At 40.2% G+C, this 19,070-nt stretch overlaps 2 protein-coding genes across 6 annotated transcripts in view; one reads left to right on the top strand and one right to left on the bottom strand.

The window, feature by feature from the left end:
- VEZT (vezatin, adherens junctions transmembrane protein) overlaps positions 1–16,590 on the bottom strand; it is a 67,555-nt gene extending 50,965 nt beyond the window's left edge. For 3 of the 4 annotated variants that reach the window (XM_061125988.1, XM_061125998.1, XM_061126093.1), the window contains exon 1: positions 16,471–16,590. In XM_061125988.1, coding sequence (XP_060981971.1) covers positions 16,471–16,506 — 36 coding nt within the window. In that variant the 5' untranslated portion in view covers positions 16,507–16,590. Of the gene's footprint in view, positions 1–470; positions 575–16,470 lie in introns of those variants that run through there. The other variant, XM_061126004.1, reaches the window with a different exon arrangement.
- Positions 16,591–16,900: 310 nt separating this feature from the next.
- Positions 16,901–19,070, top strand: part of FGD6 (FYVE, RhoGEF and PH domain containing 6) — a 117,441-nt gene continuing 115,271 nt past the window's right edge. For both annotated transcript variants that reach the window (XM_061125966.1, XM_061125974.1), the window contains exon 1: positions 16,901–17,139. In XM_061125966.1, coding sequence (XP_060981949.1) covers positions 17,124–17,139 — 16 coding nt within the window. In that variant the 5' untranslated portion in view covers positions 16,901–17,123. The remainder of the gene's footprint in view (positions 17,140–19,070) is intronic.

Raw genomic sequence — 19,070 nt, 5'->3', positions numbered from 1 at the left:
TACACATGGTAGCTATTTTCTCTATTTTTAATGAAGAAACTTTTGGTATATCAACAGCTAAAACAGTCACAATTAATAAACCCTACAAAGGAAAATACATTTTCCCACTACTATTAACTATATTGCTAATATACAGAATTTCTATAGACCTTTCATTTATAATTTATCAGCACACAATCATAAAGCATAATTTAAAAATGACTATTTATTGCCCCCACCTTCAACCTTGAATAATATCATAGGAAAAGTATACCACAAAATTAAAGATATTATAAAATAACAGGAAATACTTTTTGGAGTATATACATTTAAGCATAACTTCTAAATTACTATTCCAAAAGTCCCAAATTCATGTGTTAATTGTTCCTCATTATAAACAAAGCAAAAATCTAATCATAGAATTTAAAAAGAATAAGCTAAAAAGGTTCATAAATGGGTTTAATTAGGGTCCAACTAATTAAACTACTCACAGCCAGCATAGTTCTAAATCCTCCAATTGACCCAGAGGAAAAATTTATTGCCTCTTGACCATATTCTTTTGATCCGTACACTTCTTTCTTTGATGGTTCCCACTTGTTTCTCCAGAACTACAGTACAAAATGGCCACTGAACTGGAGGGTGTGTCCTCATCATTACTAAGCATTTTGCTATCAGAAGCAGCTCCTTGAAAAAAACCTGAACATAATTTCTTCAGTGCCACTCAATATTACTCTGTAACTGCAGAAGTAGTAATAAAGACGGTGGTGTTTAAAAAATGACATGAGAGATTATTACTTAATATTTATGTTAGGTTTTTTTTAAAAACCAGCAGCAAATAAGACATATATTCATAAATTCTCCTGGCTGCAGGCTTCTATTTTCCAGCAGAAATTCATCCTACCCAGTTAATTTTTCATGAAATGTTATAAACAACAAAAAGGTTTAGAGAGATTAACTTTACATTTTTTCCTGTATAATAGTACAAATGTACTTAAGTACAACAGTATCTAATCCAAAACAAAACATATCCATCAAAAGAAAGATGAGGAGATGCAAAGGGAGAGCACTCACACAGCTTACAGGCTCAACTGATGAAAGGCAAAGAGCAACAGTGACTTGCTCTTAACTAAGGAAAGAGAAGACAGTAATCCTGATTGACCCCTCTCTAGTTCTGATGCTACCCTTAATGTTACTCAATATCTTGTTCATCAACTGGCATATACTGGGCACTTACTGAATACAGAGCAGAAGCTATGTGAGAAAGGAAAACTATGATTTTCAACTGCTTTGGAAAAAAAAATTGGAGCCATGTTGAATACATTGGCAAAATGCTGGATGTGAGAAGAGCATACAACAAACATCAAAGTGAGGTTTGGGAAGCCCTATTAGATCCCATTCAATTTTACTTTCTTTTTTCCTTATCCTAAATAAAATAGTAAATGTGGAGGCAGAATTTGTGATTCTGTTAAGAGACAGAATGGACATCTTTCTCTCAAACAATTCATTATATTCTATCATCAGGGAGATTCTGTAAGGAAAAGTAAAATGAAAAGAACATGGCAAAATACATACTAAAATAGAAAATCCACTTTAATAAAGGTGTTAAAGAGATATGAGGTTAATGATTGTGGATTTATCAGCAAAAATCCCAAAACAGGGTATAGTTGGCCAGATTCTGTAGTTTAACAATGTGGATTAAAAATTAAATCATCGAATATTTCAGATAAAGACAAATGGGCATTTTGATCTTCTGCAATGGGAATAACAGTAATAAGCATGTAAACAATATTCTAAAAAGCCAGAGGCAATGAAGTCAGTACACTAATACTATATCCCTGTGGAGTACATTGAGCTTCGGCCTTTTCTCCTAAATTCTTGAGTATGATTTGCTTCTGGGAACTCAGAAAACACCTGGCGCGGAATCAGGAAAATGAAAATTGAGCCAGGGTTATTGATCTAAAAATAGACTGGAAATGAGCAGAATCTCTTCCTGTATTTTCTAATTAACAGAAGCCTTTAGGGGCTTACTCTCATTAACTCAACCAACCTACCAGATTCAAGAAAAATCTAACACTCAAGGATGATCTGGTATAACTTCTCTATAACAGATGGCAAGTAAGCTTTAGAGAAATTAAGTGATTCATTTAAGATATCATTGCTAATTCATGTTAGTCTCTTGACTATTAGACTAGTCCCCTTTCCACAATGTTTTCAAAGTATGAAAGTCGTTAATATTTTAACTACATAAGCTACCAAGATAACCAGTAAAAGTAGCTTAAGAATTGTAAATCAGACAAAGGAACTTGCATTTTAATAAATGCAATAGAGATCTGCTTACTATATTTTGCACTGTCAACATATTTTTTAAAACATTAAAATCTATATTGGAGCTCTGAGGATATGTGATGAAGCCAAAACAGTAGAAACAATATGACACAGACAGAAAAAAAGCGAAGACTTGTCCCTCAAGAAAAAATTTTACAATTCATTCTTGTATATATGGTAATAAACTAGCTCTGGTCTTAATGGTCAATCTTATATGTCAACAGGGTGCTGATTTAATAACTCCATTAATTAATATCCTTTCTATTATAGATTAGTGATAAAAACATGAATTTTGTCATGCTTCTGATCTCAGCTACTAGTCAGAAGTAAATTATATAATACAACTGTAAAGTTTTGTGTACTATAGGTAACGGAAAACGCATTTTAAGGAATAAAATGATACCATAATACCTAAAATTTTGGATGTATAATCTTTTCCGAGAGCAAGCTCCATTATCAAAACAGCAAATACTATCAACATACACAGACAGAAAAAAATTTCCTTCCATTAGGCAAATCAATAAAGCACATAGGAAAGAACCTACAAATGTTACTTATAAAAAATGCCTTACTGTTCTTCAGAGATGTATAATAACCTTTAAAATATAACAAAATGAGAATCTCTCTCCAGCAATAGAGGATTTTTTTGTACCTTTTTTGTAGATGTGGGAGATTGTGTAAGTGCCATTTCACATTCATTTGACTGCCTTAGTGCTGGGGGTCAGGGAAAGCTAAACCTGAACACGTTGCCAACAAAGGGTTAACATTTAATTATTTACTGATGAAGGAGGGAGAGAAGGCAAGATAAGAGGGGCTTTCCCAGTTCTGAGCAGTTAGGTTCCCCAGTCATGAACAAAGGAAAAAAGAATGAATTTCAACAAACACCAAAAGGAGTTCAATGACAAAAAAAGGTTACCATGGACAGAGTTTACAGAGTAAAAAGGTCCCTTGAGGACAATGCTGTCCCTCTAAGAAAGTTACAAAAAAAAAAAAAGGCTTAGCTGCACTACAAATAAGGCAAACAGGTAAAAATATCAGTCCTTCAAATAAATTTTTATTTTCAGGTACTCTTTCCTCTAGGAGTAGAAGGATTCAAGATAGGATAAACAACTCAAAATTTCTGCAATTAATCTATAATGAAAAAAATCCAACAGCTATGAATGAGCAATCAGAACTAGTCACCTAAGGTAACTAGAGAATTCTTACTCTCAAAACATCCTAGAGATTCCAATAACAGACCAAAATGACAATATTGGTATCTCAGGATTTATTTTGCTTAATACCCACGTTAGATATGGAGTCCATCATTTTCTAAACTTTGTCCCGTTGCTCCTCAGAGGTCCAAGCGTGAGGTGATGTTGTCTTTCCCACTTTAGCCTCCAGGGGGTAGTCGGGCTCCAAGATAAAGGAACTAACTTTCAAGATTATTAATATATATGGAATCTAGCCCTGATGAAAGGAAAACAGTCAGATTCTAGGGTAAGGACCAGGAACTGGGTCTGGGAACCTCATTCTTCCTTCCATTTCTTCATTCAACCTCTACATCATTATTCAGTCTAGGAGGGCTCAAAGGTGGCTTCTGGAGGGAGAATACAGAAGACCAAAACTACAAGAAAACATAGCGCAATTGACAAATAACCAAGGAAACTTGTACTAAACCAAGTCATTTTGAAAATGTTTGAAATAGAGAAAAGACGTGACTAGAATACTTTCCAAACATGTGCTTCATTCAAAATTCAAAATTTTCATTTTAATGGCGCACATGACTCCCTTGAGTTAGTTTTAAGACACAAATAACCCTGATTTCTGATTCTGAAAATCATTATAAATAATAGTATTACATCAGATATACTAAAAAACCCATTAAACATTCTTAGAAGAGAGGTTAGGTCCTATGATGGATGTAGTAGGCTGTTTTTCTGACCTTTAAACTACATTCTTGCCTAGTGCAACTCTTGTGTTAAAGAGAAGAAAGAGCTGAATGTAATATTTTCCAATTTATCCTGCAGCTAGTGTTCTAGATGCACATCAGTTCAGTCGCTCAGAAGTGTCCGACTCTGTGACGCCATGGACTGCAGGGTGACACCAGGCCTCCCTGTCCATCACCAACTCCTGGAGTTCACCCAAACTCATGCCCATTGAGTCCGTGATGCCATCCAACCATCTCATGCTCTGTCATCCCCTTCTCTTCATGTCTTCAATCTTTCCCAGCATCAGGGTCTTTTCAAATGAGTCAACTCTTCACATCAGGTGGCCAAAGTACTGTAGTTTCAGCTTCAACATTAGTCCTTCCAATGAACATTCAGGACTGATCTCCTTTAGGATGGACTGGTTGGATCTCCCTGCAGTCCAAGGGATTCTCAAGAGTCTTCTCCAACACCACAGCTCAAAAGCATCAATTCTTTGGCGCTCAACTTTCTTTATAGTCCAACTTTCACATCCATACATGACTACTGGAAAAACCGTAACTGATTAGATGGACCTTTGTTGGCCAAGTAATGTCTCTGCTTTTTAATATGCTGTCTAGGTTGGTCATAACTTTTCCTCCAAGGAATAAGCATCTTTTAATTTCATGGCTGCAGTCACCATCTGCAGTGATTTTGGAGTGCCCCAAAATAAAATCTGCCACTGTTTCCATTGTTTCTCCATCTATTTGCCATGAAGTGATGGGACCGGATGCCATGATCTTTGCTTTCTGAATGCTGAGCTTTAAGCCAAATTTTTCACTCTCCTCTTTCACTTTCATCAAGAGGCTCTTTAGTTCTTCTTTGCTTTCTGCCATAAGGGTGGTGTCATTTGCATATCTGAGGTTATTGATATTTCTCCCGGCAATCTTGATTCCAGCTTGTGCTTCATCCAGCCCAGCGTTTCTCATGATGTACTCTGCATATAAGTTAAATAAGCAGGGTGACAATATACAGCCTTGACGTACTCCTTCTCCTATTGGGAACCAGTCTGTTGTTCCATGTCCAGTTCTAACTGTTGCTTCCTGACCTGCATACAGATTTCTCAGGAGGCAGGTCAGGTGGTCTGGCATTCCCATCTCTTTCAGAAATTCCCACAGTTTATCGTGATCCACACAAAGTCTTCAGCATAGTCAATAAAGCAGAAGTAGATGTTTTTCTGAAACTCTCTTGCTTTTTCGATGATCCACTGGATATTGGCAATTTGATCTCAGGTTCCTTTGCCTTTTCTAAAACCAGCTTGAACATCTGGAAGTTCACGGTTCATGTATTGTTGTATCCTGGCTTGGAGAATTTTGAACATTACTTTACTAGCGTGTGAGATGAGTGCAATTGTGCGGTAGTTTGAGCATTCTTTGGCATTGCACTTCTTTGGGATTGTAATGAAAACTGACCTTTGCCAGTCCTGTAGCCACAGCTGAGTTTTCCAAATTTGCTGGCATCTTGAGTGCAGCACTTTCACAGCATCCTCTTTCAGGATTTGAAATAGCTCAACTGGAATTCCATCACCTCCACTAGCTTTGTTTGTAGTGATGCTTCCTAAGGTCCACTTGACTTCACATTCCAGGACATCTGGCTCCAGCTGAGTGACCATACCATGGTGATTATCTGGGTCATGAAGATCTTTTTTGCATAGTTCTTCTGTGTCTTCTTGCCACCTCTTCTTAATATCTTCTGCTTCTGTTAGGTCCATACCATTTCTGTCCTTTATTGAGCCCAACTTTGCATGAAATGTTCCCTTGGTATCTCTAATTTTCTTGAAGAAATCTCTAGTCTTTCCCATTCTATTGTTTCCCTCTATTTCTTTGCACTGATCACTGAGGAAGGCTTTCTTATCTCTCCTTGCTGTTCTTTGGAACTCTGCATTCAAGTGGGTATATCTTTCCTTTTCTCCTTTGCCTTTCACTTCTCTTCTTTTCACAGCTATTTGTAAGACCTCCTCAGACAACCATTTTGCTTTTTTTGCATTTTTTTCTTGCTCCCAGTCTCCTGTACAATGTCACGAACCTCCATCCATAGTTCATCAGGCTCTCTGTCTATCAGAGCTAATCCCTTAAATCTATTTCTCACTTCTACTGTATAATCATTAGGGATTTGATTTAGGTCATACCTGTATGGTCTAGTGGCTTTCCCCACTTTCTTCAATTTAAGTCTGAATTTGGCAATAAGGAGTTCATGATCTGAGCCACAGTCAACTCCAGGTCTTGCTTTTGCTGACTGTATATAGAGCTTCTCCATCTTTCTTAAGGGTATGTTTTTCCTTAAGCTCTGTACTAATAATTATATAACAACAATGTATCTTGCTCAAGGACATGTTTCTACTTAACAAGAATCTTCTGACTAATCTTGTTATATTAAGACATATATATTGTGGGAGTGGGTCTGGTAAAAGTATATAAGGTCTTGATAAGTCTAGTGAGTGGGGCGCTCTCCATCTATGTCAGAAGCTTTCTCTGTCCCTTCACACTGTAATAAAACTTCTGCCACACAAAAACTGAGTGATCAAGCCTGATCCTTGATCCCAAAGCTAAATCTTCCTCTTTGGAGATCAGGAATCTGACATTGTTCACCATAAGCTATCAGTGGGAACCAGCCCAGCTGCTAGGATCTAATTAAAGGTGACACCTTTTCAACCAAGCCTCTTATTGTAGATAATGCCATGAAGTTGAATGAGGAGAAAAGATCAAAACAGAACCAGTAAACACTATATAGATTTCAGATTTAAGAGTTAGGCCCAAATGAGCTAACTGTGGTTATTTGTGCATAAAACTGTCTAGAAGCTAACATACTGAAAATCTACCACATTTCAGGGAACTATACTGCTAGGGAAACCAAAATCCTGCAAAACCTCATTCAACCTCTACAGCAACTCTTAAACCCATATTCAGGAATCAGGCTGTGAAAGGTATGCAGCCTCTAAGTAAAGCATACTTTAATATCCATTTCCTATGAGGCTAAGGCATTCTCAGAGATAAGAAATAAGTTCTCAGAAGGCAAAACCAAAGGCTGTGGATGACAATGGATAAGAGTTAATCCTAGAGAATGGAACAGGGGCTACAAAGTAGGTTAACCAAGAAAGTCTTCTTGCAGGAAGATTTTACAAGAAGTGGATGGCACACTCAAAAGGGATAACTGAAAAGAGTAATGAAATGATCATTATTTACATAGCCTTAAGAAGGGCTGAGGCAGCCAAGAGGGGATGGTGAAGCATCCAGGGACTGGCAACGGCAGGAAGTTATTAACTTCCTTGGGCCTAAAGGTCAAAGGAAAGCAGCAGTGTCACTGAATCCCTGTAAGAGATGAAGTTAAAGAAGTCTCCCCCAAAGACTTGTGGCTTGGTACAGGAACACAAGCACTACCAAACGGCAGCCCTGCTAGGAGGGAACTATAGTGTCTCTCCAGTGCTCTCTCTTCTATCCTCTTGCTATATCTGAATGTTTGTGTCCTCCCCAAATTCAAATGTTGAAACCTAATCTCCAATGTAACAGTATTTGGAGGTGAGGCCTTTGAGAGGTGCTTAAGTCATGTGGTTAGAGCGCTCAAGAATAGAATTAGTGCCCATATAAAAGAGATCCCAGAGAGTTCCCTCACCCTTTCTGCTGCCCACAGGGAAAGACAGTCATTTATGAACCAAGGAAGTGGGTTCTCATTAAAACCCAACCACACTGGTACCCTAATGTTGGATTTCCCAGGTCCTAGAACTATGAGAAGTAAATTTTTGTTGTTTATAAGCTACTCAATCTGAGTGTTAGAGCAGCCTGAATTAACTAGATTGGCTGAGCCTACAGGGAATTAGCTAAATAGAATTCTCACCAGCTGAATGGAGAAAAGTCATCACTACCACCCTCAATCCCTTACCCATACACCTGGGTGTTAAGTAGGGGTTTAAGAACAAATCACAAAGGAATTGACAAAATTATGAGACAAACTACATTTCAAAACTCATGAAATACAGCCAGAGTAGCACCCAGGGACATCTATAACCTTATAAATTATTTTTAGTACTCAAGTCTTTAACTCAAGAAACACACAATACCAGTAATTGTGAAAACCAACATGAATTTTTTTCAGGAAAAATTTAATAGTAGCTAAAGTTTGAAAGTGAAAGTCACTCAGTTGTGTCCGACTCTTTGTGACCCCATGGACTGCACAGTCCATGGAATTCTCCAGACCAAAATACTGGAGTGGGTGGCCTTTCCCGTCTCCAGGGGATCTCCCCAACCCAGGGACTGAACCCAGGTCTCCTGCATTGCAGGAGGATTCCTTACCAGCTGAGGCACAAGGGAAGCCCAGGAATACTGGAATGGGTAGCCCATCCCTTCTTCAGATCTTCCCGACCCAGGAATCGAACCAGGGTTTCCTGCATTGCAGGTGGATTCTTTACCAACTGAGCTATCAGGGAAGCTAACGTTTACAGAATGCTTATAATGTGCCAGGTACTCATCTAAGTACTTCACTTGCATTAAGTCATTTAATGACTCACAACTGCTCTATGAGATCAATACTGTTATTTCTACTTAATATTGAGAAAACTGACACATAGAGGAGCAAATTGCTCAAAGTCACATTAATTAATATATCTTGGAGATAAGATTTCCTACACTGTCCAACTCCAGATTCTATTCCTTTGACAACTGTATTACACTACCTTTCAGAATAAAAAAGACTATCAAAATATCCCCTGAAACAGAAAACTGGAACTGAGCATTAACCATAAAAGAAAAGACACCACTAGACTACATCAGTTCTGTGCACCCTCAGCATAGGTCTAGACAGTTTAAGGGTCAATTTAGCTATGGAAATAGATCCTATCGAGGAACAGATCCTTCCTGAAAGGTAGCAAAATATGCCACCCCAAAATTATGTCACTGCGGTATACTGGTTATCATGAGCTGTATGCACTTGAAAAATAGCAAATGAGAAATGCTTTCTCTGAACTCTCCCCTTAGTTCAGATCTAAAGACACATCTTTCAATAGAAACTCAATTGTCATAAATCCCCTACTTGGGAGTTTCAACAACCAGGAAGATTGACTCATCACAGGAAAGGAAGATCAGTTCAGTTCAGTTCAGTCGCTCACAGTCGCTCAGTCGTGTCTGACTCTTTGCGACCCCATGACTGCAGCACGCCAGGCCTCCCTGTCCATCACCAACTCCCGGAGTTCACTCAAACTCATGTCCATCGAGTTGGTGATGCCATCCAGCCATCTCATCCTCTGTCGTCCCCTTCTCCTCCTGACCCCACCCCAGTCCCTCCCGGAAAGGAGGATACACCCAGACAAACTTTGTCATATCTCCCATCTGCTCTTCTAAGGACCCTTTTATCTTTGCAAAGTAAATATTTACTCTCCCCTAAGAGGTATACATTGGAGAAGGCAATGGCACCCCACTCCAGTTCTCTTGCCTGGAAAATCCCATGGATGGAGGAGTCTAGTAGGCTGCACTCCATGGGGTCACTAAGAGTCGGACACGACCGAGTGACTTCACTCTCACTTTTTTCACTTTCATGCATTGGAGAAGGAAATGGCAGCCCACTCCAGTGTTCTTGCCTGGAGAATCCCAGGGATGGGGGACACTGGAGGGCTACCGTCTATGGGGTCGCACAGGGTCGGACACGACTGAGGTGACTTAGCAGCAGCAGCAGCAAGAGGTATACATGGGGCTTCCCAGGTGGCACAAGTGGTAAAGAACCCACCTGCCAATGCAGAAGACATAGAGACACGGGTTCAATCCTTGGGTTGGGAAGATGCCCTAGAAGAGGGCATGGTACCCCACTCCAGTATTCTTGCCTGGAGAATCCCATGGACAGAGGAGCCTGGTGGTCTACAGTCCATGGGGTTGCAAAGAGTCAGACATGACTGAAGAGACTTAGCACACCCACACAAGAGGTCTACATCCTTTCCCTGGCCCCACATAGATGGTACCTAAGCCTGAATCATCTAAGACATCTTGGAGTGTTACAACCTTCCCCTAACAAAGATTCTTTCCTTAACCCAACTTTAGTCAGGCTCCTGAAAATTCTCCTACGCACTTCTTTGCAAAGTTTGGTTTTAACAAAACCCTGCTGTATCAGTTTAGCAAGAGTCTCTCATCCTCCACAACAGATGACCCTCAGTCTTTCTCATGGGTTCCTCATCTTCTACCATCCCTCCAGGTGAAATCAAGCCCCACAGGGTTAACAGAAGCTGGTGACTAATAGAAATTCTTGAGCTTGTCTTAAAGAACAGATAAAGGAACAGCTTGTTAAAACCCCTCTGCTTATAAATTGCCTTCACTGGTGAGCTTGCTTTTAGTTTTTTTCCCTCTCTTTAACTGCATGCACCCCAAGCTTCACAGAGCCTAGGTAATACACCACAAGATTCCCTAACCACCCCACAGAAAATACCTCTGATATATGGCTTGATATAGTACTGGACGCAGGGGCTTAAGCTGATTTTTAGGAACTTAAGAGTCAGCTTTTGTTCAGTCAGAGCTGGCTAAGACTGGTTGAGGTCACAGGCCCTAAGACTGGACCCACGCAGGTGTTGGATGAATGTCCTTTTGACATCAGAGGGCCAAAACCTCCACCTCCAGAATCATGCTAAGTGCCTCCATCTTTTAACATGCATCCTTGGAAGAAGCATGTAACCTAGATATGACTGCAAAGAACACTGATGACCTCACTTTTCCTGTACCTCCAATCACCTTTCCTTGCAACTAAGACCACACTGTTTCTTTACTCCATAAATATCCCACCTTCAGAAGGGTGGATTTGCTGCTTGTTCTCCCTTGGCTGCTTTGTGAGTAAACTCTCTTCTATGGCAAACCTCAGTTTCTCAGCATTTGGCTTGTAGTAACAAAGGAACAGACCACCCTGGCTTGTATTCAGTAAGAATCATGGTATGTTGGTTTAGCCAAAACCCCTCTAAATCCAAGGTTTCCTCTTAGTAATTAAATTTCCACTTATTCATGTTGTATTTGCAATAGAATCCAGTTCTATACTGAGGTCTCTTCCCCCTATTGCACTAGTCCTGAATAAAATCTGTTTTTACTGCTTTAACTATTATCTAGTTCCAGGTTTTTGTTTGTTTGTTTTTTTTTTAAAACACACTATCTCCCATGTATATACGTGGGTATGCATGTTGTTAAGAACAAGATAACAGGCCCCAAATGGAGTCACTTATGCTAAGATCCACTTTCCCAACCAAGACTTACATTTTTGGCCTCTTCCAGAAATGTAACCGAAGAGGGCCCTATGGGGCCTTCTTGGGACAGAGCCCCTCTCCCAATATTTTCTGCTGTAGCTCTGATCAGAAATACCAAGTATATCCTGCATATTTCCTGAGTTTTTTAGATGCTAAAAAACCACCACCAAATGGAAGAAATTAACTACCTGATGATCATGAGCCTGTAGCCCCCAGACCTACTGGTACCTAAGAACTGATAATGTTAATGGCCCTATTACTGCAACATCAATCAATCAGAGAATTCTGAGTGACCAGATCACACACTTTGGTATGCTCCTCCCCTCATCTGGCCTTTAAAGATGCTGTGTGAAACCCTTCCAGGGGTTAGGATTTTTGGGGCACGAGTCACCCGTTCTCCTTGCATGGCCCTGCAATAAACCTTTCTCTGCTCCAGACTTCAATGTTTTGGTGTTTGGACTAGTAAGTCCAAGTTGGGCACAGGAACCTGTTTGTTCAGTAACAGAAATATAATCTTAAGCTAGTCAATCAGCATCAGTGAGGTAATCTGCCTGACAGACCCCTGCCACCCCCTAAAAGAATGTGACCTTGATACAACCAATCTCCTCTTTACTAGCCTAACTGCCTTGACCCACTTCCTCTGCCTACAAAAGTCTCTCTCTTTTTTTTTTTTTACATATTCGGAACTCCTTTCTGTCTGCTAGATGGGATGCTGCTCAATACATAAATTGGTGAAGAAAGTCAGTAAGATCTTTTAAATTTACTCTAGATGAATTTGTTTCATAACAATGTTAACATCTTTTTTTTCTCTAGTTAATCTATCTGTTATTACAGAGGTCTCAGCCAAGAACTCAAAGGGTAGAGGGAAAATTATTTGTCCTCCCCTGTTGTCCCAGTTTGTAAATCTGTCCTACAGCACAAAGTGATGGGAAGTTGCTTGACTCATTTAGAAGGCAAGCAATAAAAATGCTCATGGATTGGAAGATTCAATACTGTCAAGATGTCAGTTCTCCCCAAATTAATCCAGAGATTCAAAGCAATCTCAATCAATCTTTGCAGTTTCCTTTTTCTAAAGTGAAAATGACAAGCTGACTCTAAAATTCATTCAGAAAGACAAAGGGCTAAGAATAGACAAAGCAATCTTGAAGGAAAATAAAACGGATAGGTATTATTCTATCAGATACTAGAACTATTATAAAAGTTATAGTAATTATAATAATGTGGTATAGGCACAAGAATGATCAAATTAACTAGTGGAAAAGGGAACATCCAAAAACAAAGCCACACATACAAGGTATCCTGATTTATGACAAGGGCAACATTGTAGTTCATCAAAGAAACAATGGTCTGTTCAGAAAATGCCAGGTTAAATACACATCCATTCGGGAAAAATACATATGTTGACCTTTACTTGATACCACACAAAAATCAGTTCCATATGGATGGCAGATCTAGAAGCACAAGGTTAAAATAAAGCTCTGTGACCTTAGAGCAGGCAAATATTTCTTTAAAGGCACTAACTATATAAGATTTACCTCGATTATAATAAAATTAAGAGCTTCTGTTCATTGAAAGACACTATTAAGAGAGTTCCACAGACCTGAGATAGTTGAGGTACATATATTCACCAAAGGACTTACATTCAGTATATGTAAATAAATCCTTCAAATTGGTATCAAGAGATAACCCAAAATAAAAATATGCAACAAATTTGAATTGGCTTCACAAAGTGAATATACAACTGGTCCTTAAACATTAAAAAAAAAAACCTCTCCCTTTCCTTATCAGGGAAATGCAAGAGGAGATACCAGTATACACACTGCTGCTGCTGCTGAGAGGTCACTTCAGTCGTGTCCAACTCTGTGCGACCCCATAGATGGCAGCCCACCAGGCTCCCCCGTCCTTGGGATTCTCCAGGCAAAAACACTGGAGGGTTGCCATTTCCTTCTCCAATCCATGAAAGTGAAGAGTGAAGTCGCTCAGTCGTGTCTGACTCTTAGTGACTCCATGGACTGCAGCCTACCAGGCTCCTCCGTCCATGGGCGTTTCCAGGCAAGAGTACTGGAGTGGGTTGCCATTGCCTTCTCCAGTATACACACGAGAATGGTAAAAAGACGGAAATTAGCAAGTGTCAGTGAAGTTATGAGGAGCAACTGGACCTCTCCTACACTGCTGGTAGGAGTATAAATTGGTACAACTACCTTGGAATAATGTTTGGCAATATTCACAAGGTGAATGTATGCATTTCCCATAACTCAGTAATTCCTCTTCCAAGTATATACCCAACAGAAATATGTTCAGTAAGATATATATACTGAAATGTTCACATTAGCACTATTCATAATAGTTTCAAACTGGAAATCACCCAAAGACCATTAATAGTAGAGCAGATTAAAAACTGGTTATACATTCATATGCAATACTACGGAGAAATAAAAAATCCTTACATAAGGATGAATATAACAGACAAAATCAGAGAGCAAAGTCAGACAAAAAAGAGCATATACAAATCGAACTGCACAGTGTGTACACTATAAAAACAGTCAAAAGAGATCTAAATTAATTATTAAAGTCTAAAGAGCGGTTATTTGGGGGGGTGGAGAGAAGTGACTGGAAGAGAGTAAGAGGGAGCTTCTGGTGTGTTGGTGATGTTCAGTTTCTTAACACAGGTCCAGGTTACATGCGTGTATTCAACATGTGAAAACTGATTAGTCTGCACATTTATGATCTGTGCACTTTTCTTATGAACATTATGCTACAATAAAAATTAATGTATATGACTAAAAGCGAATAAATTAAACAACAAAAAACATTTCTAGGGACTTCCCAGCAAGTCCAGTGGTTAAGATCCTGTGCTTCACTGCAGGGTTTGGTCCCTGGTCAGGGAACTAAGATCCCACAAGACCCTCCGGCTCTGCCACAAAAGAAAGAAATAAATTTCTACAAGTAAATAGGTAACTTATGAAAAATGTATGCAAATCAGTTTTTAAGAAGCTCACATCCAGCAGGAAAATGGGGGAAAAATACAAAAAAAGATGATCAAGAAAGAAATAAAAATGTTTCTAGTAAATTCAAGAAATGTAAATTAGAACAGCAGAATGCTCTTTTCCCTATCAAATTAGCAAAGACTAATGGAAATTAATAAGGTTGCTGCCGAGGATTTGGTGAAAATAATACTCTTATTCCTAACGGAAACTTGAAATAGTATAACCTTCCCGCGTAAAAGTCTTGAAAAATGTTTGTATCCTTTGACCCACTAGTTTCCTTTCTAGAAATTATTCTAAGGAAAAATCAGAGATGCAATTAAAAATGGACTTATGCCAGTGTTGATTATAATGGCATTTTGAAACAATATAACTATCCAAGAATGGGAAAATGATTATAATACATATACATACTGGATTTTATGTTGTTTTCAAAGAGTAATAAGAAAACACTCAGTGAAAAATACATATACAATTCTATGTGGTATACTTTTTTGTGTTAAAAAAATCAAACATTTGAGTAGAAAAAGTTGGCAAGAATACACACTATAATGTTAATAGTGGCCATCTGTGGGTGAAAGGATAAGGAGTGATTTTAATGTTGTGGCTTGTATTCTACAATGAAACGTAGAAATGAGCATGCATTATTATTATGTTCAGATATCTAACCATATAACAGGGTAAAAAAAAAAAAATCCAACCAGTCCCTTTTCTCTAGCAATCTAAGTAACATAGATTTTTGTCTCTCATGTCCCACATGCAATCTTGAACTGTTTCCTCAATTTTACCTTAGAAGTATCTGTCCAAGCCATTATTCAATTCAGTCTTCTCTCATATCCGAAACTCAGACACTTGTCTTCCCTACTGACCTCCTCAAATCAAGACACTTCCTTTTGGTAAAAGAGCCCTATCTTTCACTACTTCTTCATTTTAGCCCCATTAGACCTCTCCACACAGTGAGAGTTCACACTCAAGTCCCGGAAAAATCTGCACCAGATATCTTCACACCTCCCAAGCTTGGCATACTTTGTTCTCCTTCTTCAGAATGCATTTTCTCCCTTCCATCTCTCTAAACAGACTCACAGTTCAAAACCCACTTCCAATATCCATTTACTGGGTGTAGCGTCTCCGACAACAGACGGCAGTTTCCAAACCAATCCGCCAATGACAGCTTGCGTATATTTCAACATATACCATTCTGCACTATTTATTGTCTAGCTCTCTTTTCGTATAGAATGAGCTGTTTCTTTTCTTAAATTTCTTAAAATCTAGTTGGATGAATGGACTTTGGTAAAGCATACATACACATGCCTTATACATTGGTGTATATTTGCGCCTGTGTCTGACAGAAACAGAAACACTAGAATTTTTTTTTTTTTCCATTCAAGATGGCAGAGAACGTCTTAAAATAGTCCCCACACAAAAGCACTCTCACCAAAGCCTCGAAACAGAAGAAATAGCTACACCTAGAGCAACAGCAAAGGACAAAAGAATTAGATGCTGAGACGCCCCGGCCCTAATCACCCACAGGAGGTCCCACACACAGATCTTAAACCACGTTAGAAAACTAGCACCTGCTGCCTCCATTCGAAGAGCCACGCCTCGACAGTGAACGGTGACCTCGGGCACTTCTTGATACTGACCCCAAAAAATCAAGGACGAAAAAGGGGGAGGGCAATCGTACGGGTGAGTATCCAAAATGCACGATTGGGCCCCGCCCCAACCAGGAGCAGTTACCCAACCCCACACCCCGCCAAGGAGTATCCATCACCCGGGAAGGAACACGCAGGGCTCGTGTCCACCGGCCAGGCTGGGAATTCTGGGAGGGCCCGAGGCAGAGACTGGGCGAGGCAAGGGCGCCTCGGGCTACACCTGTCAGGCAGCGGCCAACACCAGGCCCGGAAATCTACGAGATTCGGTGACCAAGGCCGGCAGGAGCGTCACCCGATCCTTCGCTCCCTCGATCGGCCTCTCGCCTTCTCCCTCGTCCTTCTCAAACAAAGGCAACTCACACGCACCGCCATTTTCCCCTTACCTCAAAAACCACCTCTTCGTCAAAATCCGGTGTCATCCTTCTCCGCCATGCCACCCGCCTCAGCACGATGGGAAATGAAGGCGGGAGAACAGGCTGCACCCAGGCGTCTGCCTCTGCCCGTCCGTGTGTGCAGAAAACTACAATTCCCATCATGCCATGTAGCCCACGCCCCCTTTTCGAGCCCGTTCATTGGAGCTGAGCTTAAGCATATGGGCGGGAGGGGCGGGAACGGGATGAAACTTGGGCCCTCTGATTGGAGGAGGTTGGGGCTTTTGTCCGCCTTTTACGGCCGCGGCTAGCAGGGGGCGCCTGGAGCTCTGATTTTTTTTTTTTTGGAGCTAAGGAAGGCCGCGCGCACTGGCGAAGCCGCGGTGAGCACTGCTCGTGCGCGCGCGTGGCCGTCCGCCGGGAGCTCCGCTGCTCGGTGCTCGTGCCCGCCTGCCCGTCGCCGGCGCTCGCGCCCGGGAGCGCCGCCGGGTCCCCAGAGCCGGCAGCTTCCTTTGTGCCGCGCTCAGGGTGCGCCGCGCTCCCTCGGGACGGAATGTGGGCTCTGCGGGGGTTTTTGTCTTCTGCCCAAATTCTTGAAACAATGGACTGTAAGGGGCGCGGGGATTAAGGGGGGCGAGCTGGGAAGCGAGCTGCACAGGGGAATCATGACTTCTGCCGCCGGTAAGTGACGGCGCTCGCGCTGCCGCTGGAAAGTTTGTAACGAGCGCTGCAGGTTTTGGGCTCGGAGCTGCTTTCTCCGCCGGGATAGGTTAGTAGTGTTCCCTCTGCCTTTCTCCTGGACTGTGGCAAGTGCGGAGCAGACGGTGTTTGCTGCCGGATTTTCTTATCCCTTCGTGCCTAGAGGGGCTCTTTGGAAATCCTGTGCCTCTTGGGACCTCCCTTTAAAGGAAGACCTTGTTGGGGTCTCTTAGCTCCAGGAGAAACGGGAACTGTAAAGAGGGCATTTATTTTTCTTTCCTAAAATTTGAGCGACTTTGCCTCTGCGTATGAAAATAGTTTAGATTCCCATGTTAAGAAATCAGTTATTCTAGGAAAGGGCAGCGTTCCCGGAGTGTTGAACTTAGCCACTAGGCTGTGTGGCTTTAACCTCAGTGAGGACTGGAAACCCTGACCCTTAGTAAAGAGACTTAGTAAAGACATTGTTACTGCTGTCCTGGTCGGTTTCCCCGTGTTATCTGAGAATCAGAGGAGTAGAACTGCCGATGCCAAGGTTTTTGTTCATGTTCACCCGGTTTTTTTTGTGGACTTTTTTTCTATGTCTACCTGGTTAGTGTACACAAAGCCTTATTTTCTGTCTACCTCCCTTGGTCCTTTCCCTTCATCCATATGGCAAAGCCTGTGGTATTACCTTGGTGTGCACTCTGAAGAATTTTCTGAACAACGTTCAGAAGGAACAGTTCCTATTTTCCGAAATAATTACTAAAGTGGTATTATATTCATTTATAAGAACATAGGTTAACTTGTAAGTTAGAACTGAATACTGTATTCAGTATTAAGTTTTTAAAAATTTTTTTAAATGACAGTTTTCGCCCACATTGAAAGAAATAAACCTTCATTATACATTTAATAGTAAAATAGTATAAAACTTCAAAGTTAATTCTAGAATCAGCAGTTAAGCATCAGATTAAATTTTCTTAGCTTTTCTTGCCATTTGTTTTAAATTCCTGTAACTTGAAACTGTCAAACAGCACCCTAAATGTTCTGATTTGTGTTCTTTCTGAAGACTAGATATGCTGGAGGTTGTACTGCTAGGTGTAATCTGATTACAAACTAAGGAGCTGAGAAGTTAGCCAATAGGAGTAAGAAAGCAAGGAGCGCAGTGTTCCATAGTAGTATTTCTGAAGATGTTGTGGATCTTCCCTTTTGATGTTATGTGTGTGTGTAGAGGATGTCATCATATACTGAGAATTACATTATTTATAAACTTTCCTTACCAAAGGAAGGCTTTCTGCTTACTTGAGGTGAAGTATTTTCATCCTAAATTTCTATCCCTCAGTGTAATGAACAAGCCACATTTAATTTAAATTTAAAATGGTTGGAGATTTTAAAATCCCTCCAGCCCATTTTAACTCTTCCTTCCTGCGTCAAATGCATTTAAAATTCATACCTTGGATGTATTAACTTTCAGTTCCAGTCCCAACAGTTTATAATGAATAGATACAGAAGCATTTACATGATATTTAAATATGTAAACCTGATCTAGGTCTCAGTTTGGAATTTTATTATTTCATTTGAATGACCCTCAAATATTGCAGGCTATTTTTATATTTATCAACTTTACAATTAAAGAAATCCACAGACATTTTTGTGGTGTTTAAAAGAGGGATACTTCCTGTGTTTAGCTGAGTTAGTTGGTTTTTAGCATAGCTGGCTGAGAAGCATTAACGACTTTTTTGTTTGCCCATCTGTTAAGATTTATTATAATTTTTTCTCATGTCTAAATGAAGAATATAGAAAAGAACTGGGGTTTTATTTCCGTCTTTTTACAAAATTATGTGTTCATCTTTCTTACAAGCTGTTCATGATGCTCTTTGGAACAAAATTTAAATTCATTAAAACTTTAGGAACATTATTTGCAATTGGGGGAGATG

This window comes from Dama dama, chromosome 3 (genome assembly GCF_033118175.1).
Source record: "Dama dama isolate Ldn47 chromosome 3, ASM3311817v1, whole genome shotgun sequence".
Lineage (NCBI taxonomy): Eukaryota > Metazoa > Chordata > Mammalia > Artiodactyla > Cervidae > Dama > Dama dama.
Note: the sequence above shows the minus strand (reverse complement) of the source record. Positions and strands in the feature narration are given on the sequence as shown.